Raw genomic sequence first — 24,948 nt, forward strand, 5'->3', positions numbered from 1 at the left:
TCTATAAGCTCTGACTGCAGGTTCTTTAAAGTTTAGTAAGGCGACTGTGTTTTTAATGTTTTGTGAGTTATAAACTATTTTTTAATAACTAAATATAAAAAAAGATTAGTTGAGTATTTAAAATGATGCAAGATTCTTTTTTGTGCATAACAATGGAGATTCCAGCACGAAGGTCTGTTTAAAATCGAACGTTCAAGTACAACAGAGTCTGTTAAAGCAGAGAAGTGAAGCTGTAGATAAAGGCATGGTAACAGAGGTGTAGGATGGGAGCCGTAATCAAAGCTCACTAGAGGAGATGATGATAATGGATTTTCTAACAAACTAACAGAAAATGTTTTTTGGTCCAGCTGGATGTTGATTTCAGCAACCTGGAGCATTGGGGTCCTTTGGAGGGATTCAGGGCTGAGAAGTTAGATGAGGAGAGGCTGAGCTGTGTCAGAAAAACTCAGAGTCTCCATCTGGTTTTGTTTCTCTGAGGAGAGGAGAAAGGCAGAGACGGCTGGTTAATGTTTGACAAGTGGCGTGTAAATATTGCAGCATACAGTGGAGTTTGTTTGTACCTCCGCTCTATCTTGGACCCGCTTGTCTGGTTGCTGTGGCCGTCAGCTGTGTATCGGCTGATCTGGTTGTGGGAGTGGCCTTCTGACTGTAGCCTCTCTCCTTCTGATGTCGCTAAACTCTCCTCCAGTGGAGCCTCTTCGTTGTAGAAGAGCAGGCTGCGGGAGCGGACTACGACACAGAAACATGCACCGTTCACTGGACATCCCTCGTGAGCCATCATTGCTTTTAATTATGTGAAACCAAAAGCCTTTTGTACATATTTCAAAAATATCTCCCATTTCCAACAACATCCCAGTTACATTTTTTAGTTCTTTCTCATAGTAAGGGTCAGGGCCTGAATATAAGACCCTGACCCTGGGCCATTTCAAATGATCATATATACATATAAATAACATCAGTGAAATCCACATTACTGAGATACACACATCACTTTTTAAACTTTCCAGCAACTGTGAAACAAAGGAAATTCTATGCTGAGTTTAAAGTCAACTGGATGAGCTTTTCTCATATTTTTTGCTAAAAGCTGTTTCCTATTGGTTGACTGCTCTGTTCTGTGTTTGGTGGGAGGGGCTTACACACGTGTGGTGAAACAGGGAGCAGAGGAGAAAATCTAATATGACCACAACTCTTAACACTGAATTGAAAACAGTCCGGATACTGAATTTTTGTTACTCCAGTTTTGTTTTAATTATTAACTTATGTGTTTTCCACTTTTAATTATTTGTATGGGGAACATATAACTGTGCCTTTCTCTCCCTGGACAGTTGCAGAGGAGTCTGGTCAATTTTAGGGGGTTAGAGCCTATTAAGCCTCACCGCTCAGAGGATGGTTGCTGGCAGAAGGAAGTTGCACTTAATTTGATGACAGCCTAACTTCTGGTTTCAGTAGGGCTTTCCCAGGAGTGAGTTGTTAAAGGAAGTGAATTTATAGGGAAGTGGAAAACAGCTCAGAAGGAAAATCCAAACCTGTATCCACTTTCCAAATGGGCTTTCATTTTGAAGAAAATTGTAACAGTATATATGAGAAGACGGAGAAAAATATATTTCTAAAATCTGATGCCGCTCTTTGCTCTGTCTAATAATTGTAAATGCTACAAGTTTACTCTTACTATCCAGAGGAGAACATTGAATGCATTAGACTGGAGCTACAAAAGGAAACTTCAGCAAAAGTTAGACACCTTTTGATGATGACAAATCTGCCATAAACACTAAAATGCTAAATACTGAACATATTTCTAGACCTACCCTGACTGGTGGTGTAGAGGTCCGCCGATGGAGAAGAATGAGAAGAGGGGGAGGACTGAGAAGAAGCGGGGGAGGAGGGCAAAGAGGAGGTGTGAGTGACCAGGGAGAGGGGAGAAATGCAGGGAGAGAAGGAGCCCAACACCAAGACAAAACACAGGGCCATCATCTGCGGAGAGAGGGGAATAACACTCGTGTTAATAATAATCACGAGAGCGCTCAGACCGTGATGCTCGTGATGTATTGGGCTCGTGCAAACACTTCAAACTTATTGAATTCTGAATTTCAGTGCATATTCCAAATTAAGAAAAGAAAAAAGAATCAAAAAACATTTTTTTAAACTTCTTAGACGGTAAAAGGAAAAAGAAGGAAAAATGGATCCATTCAACAGAGACTGATGGAAAAGAGGAGATGCATGTGATATACTCGCTCCATCATCAATATGAGTTTGCTTGATATGAGTAATATGACTGATAGGAGCCGATCATTATCATTGACCGCTTTAAGATGATTTAGCCAAACAAGAATGCATCTTCTAAACTTCAAATGGGAGGCAGGTAGGCTAACTTCATAGAGACATATTAATTGTAATATTTATACAGTTATAATATATCCAAATGCTGTCCAAAAGCAAATAAAATCACCTCAATTACAACAAAAATATTAACATAAATGTGTGTGAACAGCAACAGCGGCAGTAGTATTTACCATGAGGCATGTTCCTGTCTGAGTTGAGGCCATTTTACACGAACGGGGGACGACCTTCCCTGAAATCAGTGACTGAAGCTTCTGGAGCTGCTGTAGGAGAGACCTGGAGACAGGAACAGAGGCAGAGATTAAAGAACAAGAAGGGCAGTAGTCATTATTTAGTGGTACAGAGAAGACTTTGACTCTCACAGGTTGTGGCCTCAGAGCGTTTGGGAATTTCAATCTCTATAATATGTATATGGCTGCACCCACAATGTGCACGCATGACTTCGATCTCCACCCAACCCACAACAAAGGTCTCACACACACAAACTCAGACGTATAGTTTGTTTCCCCCGAAAGATGCGCAGCTCTCATTATCGGGTTTATTCTACATCAAAGAGAACTCTAACCACCTGATTTACTTTTGTTTTCCGTGTCTAACAAAACAAGCAGAGAGCAAAGCTAAGCTGAATAGAGTGCATGAATAAAACCACTAGAAAACAGCACATTAGTGGGATCTGGGGAGCAGGGCTCTGATGGTATGAGCTGTCTGTGGCTGTAAGGACACACTCTGACCACTAAGTGGAGACAGAGATCAAGTTTCTGACACACAAACACACACACACGCGCAATGCAAACCAGAAAGTCAGTTAAACGTTTAAAAAGTCAGAAACTAAGCCAGACGCTCAGTCATCTGTTGCTGCTTTTATAGTTTCAAATTTCCATGCTGAAATCGGTGACAGGCCCCAGAATAGAGCAGGGAAACTGCGACCTGTCAGCTGTAGTAAACTCATGGAGGGATGATGCTGACCTGCATCACTCGCACGAGTCTTTGATGTAAAACCACAGCTTAAGTTATTGCAGCTTAAAATACACGGCAGTGAGTGAGTAAACGTGTGTGAAAAAAGCAACAAGGACAATGGAAACGATTGCCAGGTAATTAAAATTCAGTGCTGGAAGCTAAGCTAAACTAAACATATCCTAAACGTTTGTCTGATGCGGATATGCAGACGCTAATCCAAATCCAACCCCGAGTGCGAGTTACACGACTAACAAACCGGTAGACCTAACCAAGTCCTGCGTGGATCCGACTAGACGGAAAGAAAACAGCACAGGGGAACAAAATGACCACTAATAACTGCATCTGGGACACTTTTAGGAACTGGGAGCTTAAATTTAGTGCGTTTGTTTAAAGCCTTTTTTTAAACTCACATTTACTCTTATGAGAGTGAACGGGGCTGTGTGCTGACTCACGTTTCCCAGTTTGCGCCAATTCATTGTTCCTCCCTGCAGTGGTTTAACATATTCATCGGTGTGCATGTGTGTGTGTGTGTGGCTGGAAGGGAGGGGGCTGCCTTCCATGATGAAAGCTGCTGTTAACTCGCCACTTTAATGACAGGCTGAGTGTGCCACAGACAGACAGACAGACAGACTCTCCTACCCCCTCCTCCTCAGCCATCCAACCCTCCACACCCACCCACCCTTCTAACCACCCACTCCAGGATAATAGCAGATTGGTTTCATATTGTTATAATAACAGAGGAGACAGCGGCACCTCGGTGAGTCTACGCTTTGCTTATAGAGCACAGATAAATTTCACTTCAGACTCCTTTAATTCTCTCACGCTGCATAGATATTAAAATCCCGTAAAGGTTTTACCCACAGAGCGCGTGTGAATGTGTGTGTGTGTGTGTGCATATGCTTGTGTATAAGCTACAGTCCTGTTTGTAGTTTTGCATCTTCATTCTCTCTGGGAGAAAAACGAGAACCATCTTTGTAAGGCCTTCTGCAGCTCGTCCGGCTCTCAGTTTACCAGGCTGCATTCTTTGCACACTTGTTGCTGCTCTCAGTGATCGCAATCCAAACATCATTACATGAATGGTGGGTTTGTATTACTGGTGTGTGGAGCCAGCATAAAACAGCTTCAGTCTGTTCAAAGCTGGAAGATAAAGTAAAGTATGCTGGCACACGTGTGCGTGCATGTGTGTGAAAACCTCACCTGTTGGCTGTCTCCAGGTGTTCTACTTTTCTCCACAGGTCGCTGTTTTCTGACGTGTAATTCTCCACCCTGATACACACACAGACAAAGATACACACATTGTTTTTATTGTCTTATCCCTGCACATGTTGCTCTAATGAAAAACAGCGTTATCCCCAAAGGCTGGAGTATCATGAAAGGTACATGTTGACCACTAATCCACAACATTTTGACCGGTAATTATCTGTTATTGTTGAGGGGGCACAAAAACTAAAATCTTCAGCCAAGTGAAAAACTTCTTCTTCTTCTTCTCTAGACTGCTCCCTTTCAGGTCAGCTGCTTCCATTTAACCCTATCCCGACACACCAACTCCCCTGCATGTCCTTCTACACTACATCCATGGATCCTAAAAGGTTAATTGTGTTCACCTGGACATAGTGTGTTCACTGGGAGAAAAGTTTTTTCACTCATCCAAGTGACTTCTTCAGTCTCAGCTGACTGAAGTTTTCTGCAACCTTATAAACAGTACATGCACAATGAGTGAAACTAGCTCCACTGGAGGACAATGGAAGATACAACCATGAATCTTCTATGTGGGTTTCCTCTTTTCCTCCTGCCTGGCATCTCTATCTTCAACATACTTTGAGCAATATAGCCACTATCCTGCCTCTGTTTATCCAGACCATCTCAGCTTGGCCTCTGTAGGTGGTTGAAGGTTGTAGTAGGAAGAGTGACTGTGGATCATCAAGTGACAAACTTCATAGCTGACAAATGAAGGCAATGCACAAGTGCCAAAAGCTGCAGTTCCCCTACTAGCCATGGCTGTTGCGCTCCTGAGCTTCCCCTCATTGCTCATTTTAGTGACTGAACTCTTGATAATCTGATAAATTTGGCTCTCCATCCTTGGATCCAAATGTGCCCCAATTAAAGCAATGGGCGGTCATCTTTTAGGTACAGTCTGTAGCTACGACATGATTTAACCTAGCCTAATCAGCTAACCTGACTTAAAAGGAGGTGAACAGCCGATTGCTGATTCATACCAGCTCTTCTAAGTTACTGCGCTAACAGCTGGATCTTTGGAAAAACTACATGATGCGAAACATGAAGGTCCTGATTCAGAACTATGAGGTCAATAAGTTTATCGTAACTGACAAAGCCTCTCAAATTCCTTTAACCAGCTCATCATTTCACAAGAAAAGAATCCTTGTACTTTAACCACTCCGTGGGTCCCAGTAATGTCAACACCATTTTTTTTTACTTTGCACAGTGTCAAACTAACATCTTTGAGAACACAAATATGTTACAAAGTTTAAGAAAAATGCCTCACTTGCAAGAGTTTCTCCCTACCCCGTTTTCCTCCTCTGTCTGTCTTCTACTAATCCTACTGATCTCCATTATCAGGGTAACGTCTCGCTAATCTCTCGCTTTCTTTAATCCTCCCGATCTCCCGCTGTGTGTTGCTTGGAATATAACTCATTCATGCACACTCCTTTGAGGAAAGCATCCCGCTGTTTTCTTTTTTAAAGGTTTGTCCAATAATCCCCTCCTCATGTCCGAAAAAAAAAATAGAAGGAGATGGATTTCTGTTTTTACGCACATCCTCTTATGTCTCTGCTGCTTTGGTTGCTTTGATTCAGTTAAAAGAGGCTGCACTCTGACACACCTCTCTCCCCTCGCTCTAATGGGATTAATGGGGCATTTTGTATACCTGTACAAATCTTTTTTGGCACTTGTATTTGTCGCAGTGGAAGCTGTGTAAAAGAAAACCCATATTTTCAACTCTATTTCACTGCCCCTGTCAGGAAAGTCAGTGAATCTGGCCCATGTGTTAAGCAGGTTATTGGAGTCCTGCCATAGCAAAGAATGGCTGGAATAATGGAAAGTAGAGAGGAGAGAAAAGCAGTCTCTGTTAAGTTTTGCTGTTCTTCAGTGAATCACAGTGGAGGAGACGAGTGCTGATGAAATGCTTTGTGCGTTTTGCTTTTTTAAAATTCTCTATCAGACACAAAGATATACCTATATATATATATATATATATATATATATATATATATATATATATATATATATATATATATATATATATATATATATTTATCTGACCTCACAAGGACCTGCGTTTGCCTCCCATTCCCTGGCAGAGCTCTTGCGTCTGTTACTGCGCTCAGCTCCAAAGCAGTTAGGGAAACCTCTAAATGCGAAAAAAAAAGAAATCTGGCTCTTGACTAAACTGCAACTGCCAAGCTCACTTCAGTGTTACACAACGCCACCGTTTTTTCTCTTTGGGCCCCTGAATTTTTCTGGGTTTTTTTTCTTTTTTTTCTTTGCCAGTCATGCATGCAATGACCAAAGACAAGATTTTGCATAAAGAGACATGTGGTTAGATTCATCTTGGGAATAAAACCCTACAAAGCTCTTTAACACTCTCAAATACATTGTAAGGTGAAAGACGTGGAAGATTCTGGTTAGATGCTGCTCTAACTAACCGTTCAAAGGGGGCCTGTTGTGCTTGTGCTAATTTTCTGTAATTTACACGATTCTAACATTTCAAATAATAAAACTTTTGGTTTCACATGGCTTTTTTTTTATCTCGCCTCTCTGCGATGTCATAGAGAGGGGATCACATGCAGCTCTAGCCATGGCCACAGAAGCCTGGTGCATCTGGCGTTAAAACCTTCTGTTTACAAGGGGAAGCCAATGATTAGAAAGCTGGCTTAAATGAGAAGGGGAAAGAGAACTAAAAGGTCTTGTTTTACTCAAAGAGTGAATTGAGGTGCTGCACCAAGGGCTGGCTTAACATTACTAAGGATTATTCTTCCCCCAAAGGGAGGTAGAAGGTAATCGTATCCATTTGTTTGTCTGCCTGTCTGTTTGTTAGCAGTCTAGCGTGCACAGTTTTCACGTTATCATTTTCAAATTTTGTGTGATGGTAGATACCAAAAACAGCTTGAGCTGATTTAATTGTGGTAAAAATCGGGTCAAGGTCACACCATGTGAAACTCATTAAAAACTTTGTATTAGCCACAGCTTCTTATGGATCGTCTTCAAACTTCACAACAATAAACGAGGCCTTGGGGAATATGAGTACCTACTGTAGGTTAGCTAAGTGTTTGACCTTCATTGTTAGGGCTCAAGGTCAAATAAGAATACATTATATGAAAGAGGATGGAGAGAGCAGTTCAACACACTTTTTATTTTTCAATACGACGCCCTGTGATTTCACAGTGACGCCTTAACAGGCTGATGTCAGCATTTTGTAATAGAAACTTCATAAAAATATAAGTTTTAGTAAAGCCCTTGCCCTCCGAAGGAAGCTGCACTCTCTGAGTGCTCTTGTTTTGAACTGTGAATCATGCTAAGCCAGTCTAGGAGAGTCATGCACAGCTGCTGGGCTGGCATGACAACAGCAGTCAGCAGTTGAGTCGAGTCAGCAGTTTAAGGTGTGAAAGTCTTCTAAGCAATGACAATAATGCTCTTAATATAATTTTAAGGAAACTACAATTATTTTATTTTTTTTAAAGGCTTTGGAAAGCACAGACGACAGTTACAAATGTAAACCAAAAGAAATGTGCATGGAGCGGAAAGATAAAAGATTTTTTCCAGCCTTACTTTTTCTCCAGACATTCCACATACTCTTTCTTCTTCCTCCGACTCTCCTGAGCTGAGATCTGGAGAAACGGGCACAAAACCAATCATTGCTGCACCACAAAACCACATTTCTAATTGGAGCAAAATTTTTGGTAAACGTGTTACTATTTCTGTTTGAAATAGTAACACAAGGCAGTCCAAGATTCTGGGAATAGCTCACATTTTTGTTTTTTTGGTTAATTAAATGTTCAGTTCAGCCGTGCACACTAACAGAAGACAAAAAGGTGCAGTGCCTGCTTACCTTATTTTTGATCTTTCGTCTGACTCTCTTCAGTGCCTTCTCTTCACTCTTCGTGAGAGGAAGTTTGTTAGGTACCGGGTAACCCTCCGCAACCAGGGTCCTCTTCTCTTCTTCTGTCAGCATGAGGGGTCCCGAACCCTGCAGTTTCTGCACAGTGAAACAAGCACTTCATCAGCGCATAATGCTAATAAGCTCTCATAATTCAGTCTCTTATTTATGTCGGTCTGCTTTTAATTTGCATGTTGACAGCGAGCACACCAAAATCTCACATCTCTCTGTGCTTTCTGATGTTGAGTCAAGTCAAAACAGGATTGCATTACACCCTGGTACAAGAACAACACTGTTGGAGTTTGTGCGATGGTTTAGCTGTTCACGTGTTTCATTAATAAAAAAGAAAAAAAGAAAAATGTTGCTGACACTGAACAATTGTGAGTAAACAAGATTGGGTCACGATGGCCTCAGTGCAAATGTGATTCATTTATTCTAAGAAAAGCTGCTGAATCAGACAAACAACGTCCAGACGGACGGATTTTCTGACTTTCTGTTCTTTCAGCAAATTATGGGATGTATTTAACCCCAAATTAAGCTGATTTACAGATCAAAATCCCAACTCTACAGTGTCTGCTTTCACAACAGAAGGGCAGCCTATGAAACTCACAGCGCTATATAAGGACACAGTCATTTGAACATTTCTTATAGCAAACACCAAACCACTGACACATTTAATCACCCACATGCGCTGCAGAACGGGCACGGAGAGGAAAAAACAACAACAAAGGGCACAGAGGGTAGGGGCTCTTTAACTCACATGCGGCGCGGTGAGGAGGGGCGAAGAGGAGATGGCCGAAGAAGATGAGGATGAGGACGAGGCGCGACCTCCTGGCCTCTGTTGTGGTTGAGGGGAAGACGGCGGCAGAGGGAGGTGTGGGGAGGAGGGGGGCAGTGAGCCATCACTGTCGCCGTGGTTACTGCTGGGAGGGGTGGGCGGCAGCTGGAGAGCATCATCTAAAAAGGAGCGCAGCACGTGAAAGGAATCAGTGCCTCTACTTTAAACAAATGACCACTGAAGATATTCATCGCTAATGTAAGGCCATTCTCCCAGACCCCAAATATTATACTGCTGTGATTATTGTGGCATATGCAGAGACAGCTCGGCGAGTATTTTTGCCCTGATTATGGTCTGTAAGGTAGTAGTGGCTCTAACGCTGGGGTGGGGTGGTTAAGCCCTCATTATATTTAAAGTGAAGGCTTTTGTTCCAACAGATGTTTGAGGTCATTTATTTTTTAATACTTTAGGTGAAAATGTGCACTAACGAACTCATTCAGCTGCTCACTTCCTTCACAAGGGGTCACCACAATGGGTGGATCCACATATTTGATTTGGCACAGATTTTTTAGACCAGATGCCCTTCCTGACTCAGCCCTCCCAGGGATTTGTGTCTCCTTCTGGTTTCAAACCAGGGATGTTAGGTAAATGTCTTAACCACTACACTATGAAGCCACTTCTAACATTAAAATAATCTGAGTCAGACAAACCACTATAGCACTGTGAGTGTGTCTGTTACCGCTGGGCAAGCTGAGGTACTGTCCAATCTCTCTGGGTTCATCTTTTATAGCAATGGGCTTCATATCCTCTTGACTGCGCTCCTGTAGAAACAACAAACATACCTGACATCAAAAACACCACCCATTTTATTTTTTTAAATGTTTCATCACTGAGACAAAGGACAGATGGATGCTAACCGTGTGTTTCCATGGTGAGCCTCTGTGTGGAGGGGCGGGGCTTAATATGAGAGGCGGGGCTTCCAAAGGCTGAGGATCTAACCTTTGGCCAACATCAGGCTCCTCCTGCTTCACCAAGATAGCTGACAGGTCCTGGCTGAAGCTCCACTCAAACTCTACAAAAATGACACCACAGACACAGGCAGGGTCACAAGGGGTTGGAGTCTATCCCATTTATCACGGTGAGAGGTAGAATACACCCGGGACAGACTGCCAATCTGTCGCAGGCGAACACATAGTGACAGGCAACCATTAACACCTACGGCCAATACTGAATCATCAACTAACCTAAACCCAAGGCATCTCTTTGGACTGTGGGAGGAAGCCAGAGTACCTGGAGAGAATATTTCACACAGAAAGGCCTTCTTGCTGTGAAAGAACGATGCTAACCACCACACGATCATGCTCCCCTAAAGTCATCCTCAGCTTTCTTATACTGAAGTATTTAATCTGAACCAAATGGTTTGATGTGTGAGAACAACAAAAACACAAAGAAAAAGCTAAAGCAGAGCAAAAAACTGCAGAAATACCTGCAGATGTTTTCCATGTGTCACAAGGGGAAGGGGGGGAACGGGCAATCACATTGTTTTGATGTCATAGCAGTGCAACATGGGAACACCGTCCCATCTACACAAACCCTGGCAAACCCTAACCCTAACCCTCATGACTCCAATACAACCATATACATACAACCACAATTGTACCCCAACCCTAACCCGACTATATGGTCCTGACTTTTGCATTCACAATTAAAGGCCACAGTGTTATTGTGACACAGACAATCCCAACTTAAGGTTCAATCGCTAACTTCTTCTTTCAACTATCAAATGAAATACCAGTGGCAATAATGAAAAACCACCACCAACAACAAAAAGTGTCAAGAATTCAAGAAAAGTGTTCCTATTCTTTAGAAAAGAAGGTTCCATCTGAGAAACTTGAGCAAAGTTGACTTTATTTCTCTTCAGGGAGGCTTTGCTGTAGGTCTTCCAACGGGAAGTAATTGACAGCTTCCAAATCACACTTTGAAGGAGCTCAAAATATCTGAGCTCTTCCTGACAAGGCTGGACAATGTCGTTCTGGCAACTGCGGTGCATAATTTCCCTCCAGCTAGTGTATATACCCTGAAATAAAAGATGGGCTGAACCAGCAACTCGCCCTCATTATGCTTCCTGGGAAGAGAAACAGTCGCCGCCTTTAAACACTGAAAATATGCATAATCGAGTGACCCGGCAATGAGGCGAGAGTGCAATTTCAAAGGAGGGTTCACCTAAACACGATGTGGGTATATTTCTAGAGGAGCACAGGTAAATCGTTGTTTAGTCTGCTTTGAAGTCCAGAAAGTATTTTTAGGAAGTTTTAGTGTGTCCGCAGAGATGCCAGTGCATCCAACCTCCTGAAATGACCTGAGGCAAGACAAAGCTGACAAGGCCTGACTAATATCGTGCTGCTTGTTAGTGATGTTACTGATGACAGCTAATGAGGAACTTCTTTCTTTCCACTCTGACAAGCCTCATATCTTTGCTGGACTGTTTCTTTTGTCTAAAACTTCTTAAACAGTGGTATGAAAGCAGCATTCAAACCTCTGAGACTGTTTTAACTAAACATTGAAGATTTTGAGCGATCTTAAGAAAAGGGGATTGACAAGACTGTCTTCAGACGACAAGAAAAAATTCACTGGAAGCTTTGTTAGATACTGCCATGACTCATGAGGGGTGCTGAGTCAGAAGGATCCTGCAAAGAGAAGAACGAAGAGTGGAAAGGATAAATAGATAAACAGCTGTAACCTCATCGACCTGTTCCTCACGTTTGCACCCCCGGGACCAGATTTCACATTCTTACCAGTACCTGAAGCAAGACGATCTAAAATAGACGTTGACTTTTATTTTTAAAGCCTTTTCTAAGCACAAGTTCTGCTAACTCCCACACAGCACAGTAGCCCTCTGGAGATATTTTGTCCCTGAAAGAGGGTCGGAGGGAAATCCACAAGAAAGTGTCGTGTCTCCTGAAGCCTGTCTCACAAAACAAAATGACCAAGTTAGCTGGATAACTGCACAGAACAAAACCTCAAACAGCTGTTTTGTTTTGTTTTGTTTGGCTACAGATTTGGTTGGTTCCAGATTTTCCAAGCTGGCCTATCCAACTAACAAGATTCCTGTTTGAGAGTCAGAATCCAGATGCTGCAATCAACAGCGTCATCTAATCCAAAGATACATTACTCGGTGGTCTTTTTCTTGCAGCTCAACTCTGACCTTTCCAAATAGTTGGCTTTAAAGTAGCGTTCCACCAATTTTGCACATGGAGTTTGGTTTACTCTGCATTAGAGGCAATTGTGCCAAATTCATCTCAGAAGTGTGTGGGGTGGGGCAAACGTTTAAATGGGACACATTGAGGTGGTACTTAAATATAACGGAAAACCAAACAAAACCTGAGTCAAGCCAAGTTGAGGCACTGGTTAAAAGAAACTGTCCTTGAAAGTGGTGTGCAATAATTTATAAGTCATGTGACACTGTGGTTGATGAAAGAGAAATCCAATCGTCAGTTGAATGTTTAGATTGAAAAAAAAATGGAGCCACTCAATCAATCCACTGTCTTCTGTTTCTCTCATTCGCAATCGTATGGCAAGTTGGCAGCTAACATAGGGTGAGAGGCGAGGTACACCCCCGACAGATGGCCGATCTGATGCTAACACAGAGAGACAAACAACCATTCACACTCACATTAACACCTATGGGCAATTTAGAATCACCAATTAACCTAACCCCACTAAGTGCATGTCTTTGAACTGTGGGAGGAAGCCGAGTACCTGGAGAGAACCCACACAGTCACTGCAAGAACATGCAAACTACACATGCCAAATGCCACACCTCAGCTTATGAAGGAAAGAAATAAAGAAAGAAAGATAAGTTTTGTCACCTTTTATTTGACCTAATGTCTCAGAATGGACGCATTGGTGACAGGGACCTCCTGGGCTCCATAGTTCTCGGGAGGCTGATCAGTGCTTAGGAAGCATTTCTTAGCCTTAGAAGACAGGTCCTGGTTGTGCCTTTTTCCTTTATCTTCACCTCTGCACATGCCCGCACCATCTTGTGCCTCTCTAACTTTGTCTCCAAACTGCTCAAACCTGAACTGTACCTCTAAAGTACCTATTTCTGAATCTACTCCTAAGAGTGAGTAAAGGTCTAAAAGTCTAAAAGGCTCCGCGAGCTTTCAAATGGAAATTTTCAATATAACTGTCCTGTTTATTTGAACAGCGCTTATAACCCTGGGACATACGAGTATGTCTAGCCAGAATTAAAGGGTCAGCTGCACATGCTTTGAATTAAGGCCCTTTAAAGGTGAGCTGCTCCACGGGGCATAATTAGGCAAAAGTCACGCATTAAAAGTTTTCTTCCTTCAACGTTAAAAGCGAAACCACGACACAACTTTTAAAGAGTTAACTGCGGGCAGACAGGGAGGAATGAGGATGTTTCATTATGTCAGCACTGACACACGAACGCCACGCCAGTGACTTTGATGTTTGTCGCATCAAACACACATCCTAAAGGCTCCCCTGGTATATTGAAAGAGGGCTTTTGCTTTTTCGTGCGTGCATCTGTGTGTGTGAACGTCACGTTAATCACATCCTGGTTTCCTAGCAACATTGTGCTGGTAAAAAACGAACTGAAGTTTACAAGCCGTGAGTGTGTGTGTGTGTGCGTGATTGGTGAGAGCAAAGAGGGGGGACGGAGGTGTATTCCCAATCAGACAGCTGCTTGCGTGCTTTTGTGTCTGTATCCTGTCCATCACTACAGCAGAGAGAGAATAAATCACATGGCTGCTGACTTTGGGCGTGTGGGTAACGCCCAAAGTCAGCAGCCATGTGAGGAATAAACACCGTTCCTCAGGGCAGTGAAAAACAATGATAAGAAGCATTATGAGCTACAATATATCTAAATCTACTTGCTGCTGATTATTTGAACCCAATAGTTCAATCACAGTGGGCACAAACATGGATAGCCATTTGCTTCTGAAATCACAAGGGTCTCTCAACCCTTTAAAAATCTGCCTTTTAGCCTATACTTGACTGAATGTTCAAAGCGATGCAGGCAATAGAGGAAAGAAGCGATTTATCAGAATTATTGCCATTAATGGACCGTGCATCATCTCAGTTTGTACATCGGTAGGTAGTACATGAGCGTAGAAAATTGGGCTTAATAAGTCCTATGTTATCACAACCGCAGCACTTCCTCCTTGAGCTGGAAGAGCTTAAGTCCAAGGCTGCAGCTAACAATCGCTGCGCTTTTATTCCTAATTTATTCAATTATTCTACACAAAAAAGGTCGTTAGGTCTGCGAATTGATGAAAAAAATCCCTGTTATTACTTCCTGAAGGCTGAGGTGACATCTCAAAATATCTTGTTTTGTCCCATCAACAGGCCCCCAACTCCTCAAAAGTCAGAAAAAACAGTTAAAAGCAGGAAATCCTAACATTTTGGATTTTTATCTGACTGCAGTGAAGCAAAAAGCAAATGCCTAATCAGTTAATCGCATTTTTCCACGCCACGGCATCACTGTAATAGACGTCTCTTTAGCAAGCGTAACTGCCATAGAAGTGATGATAATGATAATGTAGCTGGATAAAAACCTCCATTGGCAGTGCGAGGACCCCACCCCAAACAGCTCATTAGTCCCACTTTAGTATTTTTTTCCATGCTGCCCCGACTCCTGCATGATCTCACACTCATTACGGCTCAGTTACCTGTGAAAAATATCATTCGCCGCTAATGTTGCTGATTAGCAGCGTGAGCCTGAAATGTTTTAGGAAATCAACGAGCGCACAAAAGAAATCAGGAGGAAGACAGGAATCCAGTTTTGGGGGTGGATCCGAGATTTACCTATGCCACACATCCTGCCTATCAGAAAGAGGCCTCTCCTTAATGAGGCCAGTCCTGCTGCTCGCCTGAGCCTCGTTAAGCCTCCTGCCCTCGTTAAGCCCTCTAACACTGTTTTTTTAATGAATACCAGAAGCTCTTAGCTTTTAGCCAATGCATAAGAAAATGGTCCTGAACACGGAGAGACCACTGTGATATTTCCACTGACATCACAGTGACACACTTGTCTAAATGTAAATGTAAGGTTTAGGACAAGTAAAACCAATTGTTTCACTATCCACGTTTTGGAATTTCGTTGAATGTTGTTAATTAAAAAAAAGAAAGAAAGCTTAAAAGGTCTTCCTGTCTGGGTAAATTGCTGTAAGCTCAGGTAAGAAATCCGGCGTTAATGACCAAACGGCTCCTGGCAGTCATCACAGGGGGTTAATGGAGGAGAGGTGGTTGCTGTGTTTGATCTCAGCGGGGCAGCAGTAGCATTAAAACATTCAATGGATCAGCGCAAAAAGGAGCTGCAGTAAAACACGCGGCTTCTCTTTAACCGAATAAGAGGCACAACAACAACAACAAAGACCACACGCTGAGAGGAAGAAAGAAAGTTTAAAATGACCACAGACAATCTGTACGCTGTTGTGTTCTGCTGGAAGCAGTGTGAGTCCCGCAGTAACAACAAAGCAAGGCAGCCAAGTGACCCTTGAAGACCTCCAGGAACCACCAAACCACATTTGATCACTACTGATTTTAAGCAGCAGAGCCTTCAACTTTTAGGCCCCTCTTCTATGGGACCAGCTCCCAGTTTAGATTCAGGAGACAGACACCGTCTCTACTTTTAAGATTAGGCTTAAAACTTTCCTTTTTGACAAAGCTTGTAGTTAGGGCTGGATCAGGTGACCCTGAATCCTCCCTTATTGATGTTCCAATAGCCCTAAGCTGCTGGAGACTTCCCATGATGCACTGAGTGGTTCTTCTTCACTCACCTCTTTTAACTCTCTGTGTTTATAAGTTAATCATTAGTTATTATTAATCTCTGCCTCTCTTCCACAGTGTGTTTTTTGTCATGTTGCAGATGACTGTCCCTCTCTGAGCTTGGTTCTGCCAAAGGTTTCTTCCTGTTAAGAGGGAGTTTTTTCTTCCCACTGTCGCCAAGTGCTTTTTCATAGGAGGTTATCTGATTGTTCTGGTTTTCTTGTATTATTGTAGGGTCTTTACCACCTTACAACAGGTGTTCCAAACATAAGGCCCATAATCTGGCCAAAGACAGCTTTGGAAAATGTGAAGGAGATAATAAAGTTTGGACTTTTAACAGCATTTTTATGTATTTTACAGCTTGTCCTCCTGATAAAGCTGTCCACCACAGCCATTCAGATAAACAATTAAATGACAGAAAAATTGATTTTTTTCACTGTGGGCTACATAAATTTTGAATTTTTACACTGTGCTCACAGTGCAATAAATAAATACATAAATAAGACAGGACATTTTTGTGAATTAACAGTCTGGGCAGTCAGCTGCCAAAACTTTGGCTGTAATTTTACACATTTATTTCTTACAGTTTAAGCCCAAACAGTCGTGCTGACAGATTTCTTTTGTTTACTACAGCAGCATTTCTTTATCATGTACAAAAACTAAAAATGTGCTGGTGAAATCGCACTTCTGTTTTTTACATTGAGATAACTGGGAGATTAAATTGAAGTTAAACTTCTTTACACTGATAGAGAGGGCAGTTTCACCAGTGTGCCTCACCTAAAATCAAAGTGGACCATGATGTAAAATGAGTTTGAGGTGACTGCTGTTGCAATTTGGTGCTATATAAATAAAATAGGATTGAACTGACTTGATTTGTTGGGAACCGCCCAAATAGGAGGACATCATAATCTTTTATTGTTACAGTGATACGTTGCTGTTGTAGACTGAGGCTAAGTAAGCACTACCTGATTTCTTGATTTCCATATAAACCGTAATGACCTTCCATCTATTGTGTGCTGTGTTCACTGTATGTGATGGGTACTTTAAGACAAAAGTGGCCTGGATGCAGTTCATCAGGCTAATATCTGATCTCACTTTTATCAACCACTGTGCAATTCAAGCAATGCAACATGGGTGATACTTGCTGAGGCAATAGGGGCAACTTTTTCTGAGTGTCTTTATCAGGACGCTTCTCGTATAAACAGCCCAGCAGTGGGTGTCAAATAAGTCTGATCTTGTCTGTGAGTGGTACATGATCCTTGCATCCACTGTTTTACCCATCATTGTAATTCTAATTGGACCTTCTTGTCCAACAAAGCACACTAAGATCCACAAATCCCTTCATTCAGAACTGACGGGCTTTCTGAAAGGTCAAGAACGTCTAACACCTCTTGGTGCCTAATTAACCTGACTCATCGTGACAAACAAGCAGCTGCTCTACTGCCGTGCTCTCGTTTGAAGCTGGAAAGGCCTGCGAGGATGTGCGCATCTTTGGCAAGGCTGCAAGGATTAGAGTTTGATTCTGGGAACTGAGATACTAGGATTTATGACCAAGGCTTGCCGTCTCAGAAACATTTTAGCATGCATGCTAAATGGCCTGGAATCTCACAAGACACCACATGTGCATTTTTTATTATTATTATCAAAGTCCCCTTCTCCAAACTGCATAAGCAATACCACACAGCAATGGAACTGTGCGCAGAAGTTCAACCCTGAAAAGTCATTCATGCAGCGATACCACAGAACTTCTCAGATGCAGCAGTCTTGTCAAAACACTGCTACATGCCAATATGACAGCTAATAGTCCAGGAGTGCCACAACATATCTGTCATTGTGAAAAGTGTCAAATCTAGAAGTGAAAATTGAGCATTCAACAAGTGGCCTAATCTGACATGCAGCTCTTTAGGCACAGCACTGTGCATAAAACAGAGCCTAATATAATAGCTAATGCTAAAAAAAACTTTAAAAAGCTTCTTAAACCGCTGAGACAACATGTATAACCAGCTGCATGCAAGACAGTTTTCTTTCACTGCCGCTGCACACAGTAAAACCCCTTTTGGTCATCCTCTCCAGTATAACCACGTTAAGGTTAAAAGGAAATGCTGGAAAACAGGGACTAAATCCGTTTTATGATTATTTATAACACATTGCTGGGTTTGCCATTTGCTTGCCAGAGACGCTTTGGAGACCTTTTTAACATTCATGCAAAAGCAGAGAAGAACACAAGATGCTGTCGTCCTAAAAGAAAAGCAAAGCAACATTAACATAGTCTTGAAGCGTCTTATTTTTGTGCCAGTGTACGAGCGGAAAAGGCATGTTAGGACACAGTTGGTTAAGCGATATTGTACCATTTCCCTTTAAAACTTTCAAACGCTGCCTCTAGAGTGAAATATTAAGGCACCATGCAGCAGATGCGGGTTGTAAAATGCATGCATGCACATGTCCAATAACAAATGCATACAACGTGGGTTTGTCAATGTGTGTGTGCACCATATGTGAACTGATAGTGCTCCAACTGCACAGTGAAGAAATAAAGAAAAGAATATCCACAAAGTACCATGAAATCAAAACTAAGCAATTTTTTTAATTTATTGTGCAATATCAAATATTTAATGCTGTATTTCTTTTCCATTTTCCTGTTTGGGTTTGAATCACTGTGCAGATATTCATATTTTGTTTGAAGTTTGGACCGACCGGAGTGATTGTCACTGTAAACTGATTTATTCAGCCTGATATTACTTCATCCTTTGTCCCTCTCTCTTTCTCTAGCAAAGTATTATCTATCCATCAAGGATTGTGCTTTTTTTTCAAGAAAATGTGGCATTTTGGCAGTGCAGGTAATTTGATATTTATACGAATGAAGTGGATTTTATTGGATTACAGGAGACAGAGAAGCAAAAGAAGATAAACAGGCATCAGAAAGACAGAGAAAGGGAGAGAGAACGAAAAAGATAACCTGACAGAAGAGAGAGAGAGAGTTTCCGCTGGCTCCGGCTAAAGCTGCAGACTTAAAACCATACGCTTGTCATAGTGTTGTGTGCGTCTGTGTGTGTGTGTGTGTGTGTCTATGTGTGTGTGTGTCTGTGTGTGTTAGGTGGGCAGGGCTTAGCTGGAGGAAAGCTGCTCATACTGGGTTCATACAGCAGGATCCCCGGGACAAACGGAGAACAAACAGCACGCAGACAGACGGCGCGAGAGCGAGACAGGTAGAGACGCAGACAGGGAGGAGAAGATAATGAGGAAGATGAGTCAGGAATAGACAGAGGAAGGTGAAGAAAGCAGGACTCGGAATATGCAACATTTCTCCTCCACTTGCACACAAAGTGCAAGTGGATCGTTAAGCCAATGATCATGTATTATATATGACAGGCAGTGGATTGAGCCAATCGAAGTGCACGACAGTTGACAGGCAGCAGAGCGGGTCAGGCTGCCTGCTAAGTGTTATATCAGGCAGAAACCTGAGCCAACCAGATAACCAGGGGACAGCCAGCGTGATAAAGAGCCAGACTAAACATCAGCAGGAGAGTTTTGCTTGGCTCTGAGCGGTTTAAAAAGAAGCCAAGGCTAAGAAATAATGAAAAGATCAAACTTACCAGAGTCTTGGTCCATTTTGACTGACAGGGCTGGGCTCTGGGGGGCTGAGTCTTCACTCAAGGAGTAGCTGTGCTCTGCTTGAATATCTGTGAGATTAACAAGGCCGTCTCACAAGGATGGAAAATGTAGCAGTGCAAGCTCTGTGTGTGCATATTTGAGAGCTTTCTCATCTTCTCAGTCAATTGTTTTCAGTTCCAATTTTTAAAAATAATTCAGTCATACTCTCTGTCATGTAAATACAGAGTTATAACATGACAGCACGATTACAGAAAGAAGCCACAAAGCCAGTTCAGTGCCCGACACCTCATGAATGAGGTGTGTCACTGCAGTGCTTTTCCGGTCTCTTGGCTGCATCAGTGATAGCTATTAAGACATATTTTGTCATTAAGGCCTTAATCGATGATGATCATGAGAGCACGGGTTCCTCATGAATGCTGCCCCTCAATATTCATGATTTTCTTTAATTAGACAGAAAAATCTGCTGGGAATTTCATTATGTCCAAGATTTAAGACTCTCACAATTACTCCCAGTGCTGTGCATAAGTCTCGAGCTACTTCTCATTTCTTTATAGTTTGCTTCCAAGGAGCGATAGTTCTCCAAGGTCTTTCAACAATTTCCCTTTGGCTCCCTTTTGACCCATTATCAGTCCAGTCCTGACTATTGTCAGAGGAATGTTTTGTTTATTAAGCCATGTAACACTGACCAATGAATCACTCAACCACAAAAGGGCACTCAACTCAAAGGATGAACCAGTGTTAATCCTACAAATAAGAAAAAATTTAGCAAAGAATCCATTTTAAATTGTATCTTTAGGCACTTTGTTGCTAGGAGACTGTCACAAAAACACATCATTTGTTCCCATTTCTTCATAGTTAAATCTATGAAGAATGTCAACGATAACACAGGATTAAAAAAGTATTGTTGCACCAACAAGCTGATTCCCAAAGAGCTATTAGCTGAAAATTTGCCATATCTCATCATGAAGTTGAGTGTATCCTTAAAATCTTGAGGAAATAATTGAGAACAAAAGAAGAAGAAGGAGCAGACCTAAAAAAATCACTTTGGATGAACAGTATCTGAAACTCATGTCTGTAGGAAAAAGGAAAAATCCAGCAAAGACCTGACACAGGACTTGAGAGATGATACTGAACTTTTAGGTGATCAGCTATTGTTCAGCGAAGGCTCATTACAAATTGTCTCAGTGGAAGGATAACAAGGAAGTCATTAAGAAGTCATTCTTAAGAAAGAGAAACGAGGAGAAAAGGGTGACATATGCCAAATTACACAAGAACTGGACCGAAAATCAGTGGCAACAGGTCTGATGGAGTGATGAATTCAAACGTGGTTCGAATCATTGTCAAGATATGTGGAAGAGGTTATGAGAGAGGTACAACAGTGAGTGTCTACAGTCATCTGTAAAACACGGTGGAGGCCCTATCATGGTTTGGGGCTGAATATCAACCAGTGGTGCTGGAGTTCCTGCCGAAACTGATGCAATTATGACCACAGAAATGTACCATCAGATTGTTATTCACCATCTGAAAAGCAACTAATCAGGAACAGCTTCACTGTTCAGTATGACAATGATCCAAAACACACTATCAGTGCAGTAAAAGTATACAGTACCAGTCATGGATTGACCTCCCCAGAGCTCAGGCCTCAACATTACTGAAACTGTGTGGGAACATCTTGACAGAGGACAGAGGAAAAGGCAGCCAACGTTCAAAGAAGAGGTTTGAATGTCCTTCAACAAGCCTTGAGAACTATTCCTGAAGACTACTTAAAGAAATTAAAGGAAAGCTGACTAAAAGAGTTCAGAATAAAGGTGGTCATACCAAATAGTGACTATCAAACTCATTAGAATAAACTTTTCCAGAGTACTAAAAGTACTATTTTCTGGATAAATGTATACATTTATGATGCTATGCACATATCCACACGTAGCACATATACATATGTCCACACATAGTCAGAGTGCTGTTAAGACTTTAATGTAAAAGTGACTCAGGCGTTCTTGAGACATGATAATAACATAACATCCTGCTTTTTGTCCTTTCTTCTAATCATTCTAATGACTTTGTGACTATGGCAACAACTATTAGTGACACTCATTTGTCTCAAGTGATGAGCTGATGACAGCTTCCACAGGCTGTGAGCGCCTATATTGCAATAACTTTGAGCTGATAAACAAGATCCAGTAACAAGCGAGTTTAATCTGTTCCGTTCTGCACGCAGGAGTTCTGGAAGTCAGACTTTGGCAACAGAAGCTGGCTCTCATATCATGAAATTTGAACTCTTGGGCACAGAAGGAGCCAGCGCTGATGTCAGTGAGAAGGCTTTTGAGTCAACCCAAGTAATGAGACTGGGGACTTTTCTCCCCAAAGGTTGGCTAAAGCCGGGTATGCAATGATATGGTTGCCACAGTTGAGCTAGTTCTGACCTTTAGACAGGTTTGAACTGCGAACTTCTTACAGTGGCTTTTCCCATAGCCACTGATGTGACTGGTTCCAACTTTCTAACTTGTGCCCAGCAATTCTGGCCCTGGCGCCAGTCATTTGGTGAAAATGTATGAAACTGGTTCTAGAGTAGGCACCAGCATTGGTGCTTCATTGGTGAAAAAGAGGTAAATGTGCAGTTCTGGGCTGCCCTCAATGAACAAAGACCAACAAAAAAGAACTGCGGTGCTTTCTTGTGTCACGGCTCCAGACATCTGTTATTACTGCGCCAAAGAAGAGGACAAAGAATGGAAACACACAGCAAATGAATTGCAGCAACTGGCCTTAGCTTACAGTTCAATAGCTATTATCATCGTACCAGCATACTTAAGTCCAACCTGGTGCTTTACCCATGTGTATTCAATCCAAGGACCAATCAGTGCTCCTGGCATTACTGGTGATTACGGAAAACAAGTGAGAACTAAACAACTAAAAGGGATGATACGGAGCAAAAAAAACCCCCAGCCATAAGGAGCTGTGTGTGGGTGTGTGACAGGTGGATTTGGATTATCTCCCATAATAAAACAAGAGGAGCTCACCTGGGCTGCTGTCCATGTCAATGTGTAAAAATGAAGGTCTTTCTGCCAGTAGGGGTCGCTCTAATACATGGTCGTCGAAGAAACTGTTAAATAATTCACTGCTGAAGTCGTCCATCTGGTCACCTGAGAAAGGCTGGAAAACATATACAGAAACAGACACAGACAAATGAGTATTTAGCTGACGTTACTTTATAAAACCACTCTGGTACAATGAACCTTATGCAATTCAATGTTCAATGAAAAGCACAAGGATAAAGACAAGGGAAGATGGGCTCAAGGTATGGCGCTCAAATGCTTTTCTTTCTCCAACCAACAGTGCAAATCTGAAAACATCCAGCTTTCAGTGATATAAAAAAGACAAAAGTGGCAAACCTTAGATAAGCTGGGACAAGAAAATAGCTGGAAAATTACTTCATTTTCTGCAAATCGACTCATCAAATAATGGACCTATAGTTTCAGTTCTACGACAGACTTATCTCTCAGTGTCAGGAACAAGACAACATAGGCTGTGTTGATGGCATGAAGAGTCAGTCAATGGGAAACAGCATTGACAGATTAATCCTCTAGTCTGGATGAATGAGTCACTGAGCAGAGAGAGACGGTGTTCTGGAAGCAAGGGACAGCACGGTGCTCTGATTTCACTGGTTTATGCACACATAAATACGCATACACACACACACACGATATGAGTCACCCTGGTCTTCAGAAAACATGGGAAAAGCAGAACCAAAGCCTATGCGCACATACACATGGGTTGGTTGGAAACCCATCAACACACTGCTTGGAGGCTCTTCAGACACAGTGACAGAAATAACTTGATTTAATTAGCAAGAAACACAAAAGTTGATTTACATGTTTTATTCCTGGAAATTAGCTTAAGCGAGGCTCCCAAGAACTGCCAGAAGTGTCACAGCAGATAAAATCAGTCCAGGAGCAACAATAAAGACATGGTAGGGATAATAAATACAAGGCTTACCTCAATATTTCAAATACTAACAATGGATCATATGCATGGAGGGAAAGAGCTTGTAAGAACTGTAACAAACCGACTGAGGGCTACCAACGGAGCTGACATAAACACTAAGTTTTAGAGCATATTTTAAATTTGATGGGTAAACATGACTTTCTAAGCCTTCCTGTTATGATTAGATTCCTGTGTCTGTCTATTATGGGGGAATTTTTTTTCCCTGTGAATTAATACTATCAGATAGAGCTCACATGAGCAATTTACTTTTAACAGATTTAACCTCTTCAAAAGTAAATCTGACTTTTATTAATTGGCTTTATTCAAATGTTGCTAAATGCATCCATCAAAAAACATAAAAAAAAACAACCTTCAGAGCTCGCTTAATAACCATGACTGCATGTGAAAGTGGGGGTGGAAGTGTATTTGAACTTCGGGGTATGTACTGATGAACGGACATCCTCCTTCAGGATTTTCTGGTAAAGCGCAGAATTCGTGGTTGCATCAATTACAGCAAGTCATCCGGAAGCAGCAAAGCAGCTACAGACGATCACACTACCATCACCATGTTTAACTGTTGTTATGGTGTTCCTTTTATGAAATGCTGTGTTAGTTTTATGCAGACGTAACAGGACTCAAACCTTTCAAAAAGTCCAACTTTTGACTCATCAGAGTATTTTCCCAAAAGTCTCTCAGATCATCAGGATTATTTCAAGATGAATCATGAACTTCGACCTTAACTGATGCAAGTGAGACCTGCAGTTCCTTAGATCTTGTTCTGGGTTCTTTTGTGACCTCCTGGATGAGTCGTCGATGCACTCTTGAAGTCATTTTGTCAAGCGGTCATCTCCTGGGAAGGTTCACCACTGATCCAGGTATTCTCCATTTGTGGATAATGGCTGTCACTGTGGTTCACTGGAGTCCCAAAGCCACAGAAATGACTTTATAACCCTTTTCAGACTTATAGATGTCAATGACTTTGTTTCTTATCTGTTTCTTTAGATCAAGCCTATTTTGCTTTATCAGACATGTTGTATTTAAATGATTTCGTGACTCAAGAGGACTGGCAGCAATCAGGACGGAGTGTGACTGGTGAAATTAAACTCAAGTTTCTAAGAAAAATGTGGTTAATAACTGTTAATTCATGATTTAACAATGAGGGAAATTACTTTTTTCACAGGGGGACAGTTAGGTTTGGATTCTTTTCCCTTTAATAACTGAAATCAACATTTAAAAACGGTTTTATATTTTATATTTACTCAGGTAATCTTTGGCTGATATTAAAATTTGTTTGATGATCTGAAACATATAATTGTGACATTGGAAATGGGGCAAATACTTTTTGCTGGGGGGTAAATTATGTAAGCATAGCACATGAAAA

The 24,948-nt window shown here is 41.8% G+C and overlaps 1 protein-coding gene across 2 annotated transcripts in view; it reads right to left on the reverse strand.

Annotated features, from left to right (window-relative positions):
* Positions 1-364: 364 nt before the first annotated feature.
* creb3l1 (cAMP responsive element binding protein 3-like 1) overlaps positions 365-24,948 on the reverse strand; it is a 35,309-nt gene continuing 10,725 nt past the window's right edge. The window contains exons 2-13 of one of the 2 annotated variants that reach the window (XM_063467833.1): positions 22,604-22,736; positions 19,568-19,654; positions 10,103-10,257; positions 9,925-10,006; positions 9,168-9,364; positions 8,360-8,506; positions 8,080-8,138; positions 4,492-4,560; positions 2,511-2,613; positions 1,806-1,971; positions 561-729; positions 365-472 (exon numbers count right to left, since the gene is read on the reverse strand). In XM_063467833.1, coding sequence (XP_063323903.1) covers positions 436-472; positions 561-729; positions 1,806-1,971; positions 2,511-2,613; positions 4,492-4,560; positions 8,080-8,138; positions 8,360-8,506; positions 9,168-9,364; positions 9,925-10,006; positions 10,103-10,257; positions 19,568-19,654; positions 22,604-22,736 — 1,404 coding nt within the window. In that variant the 3' untranslated portion in view covers positions 365-435. The remainder of the gene's footprint in view (positions 473-560; positions 730-1,805; positions 1,972-2,510; positions 2,614-4,491; positions 4,561-8,079; positions 8,139-8,359; positions 8,507-9,167; positions 9,365-9,924; positions 10,007-10,102; positions 10,258-19,567; positions 19,655-22,603; positions 22,737-24,948) is intronic. The other variant, XM_063467834.1, reaches the window with a different exon arrangement.

The sequence above is a fragment of the Pelmatolapia mariae genome, linkage group LG23 (assembly GCF_036321145.2).
Source record: "Pelmatolapia mariae isolate MD_Pm_ZW linkage group LG23, Pm_UMD_F_2, whole genome shotgun sequence".
Taxonomy (NCBI): domain Eukaryota; kingdom Metazoa; phylum Chordata; class Actinopteri; order Cichliformes; family Cichlidae; genus Pelmatolapia; species Pelmatolapia mariae.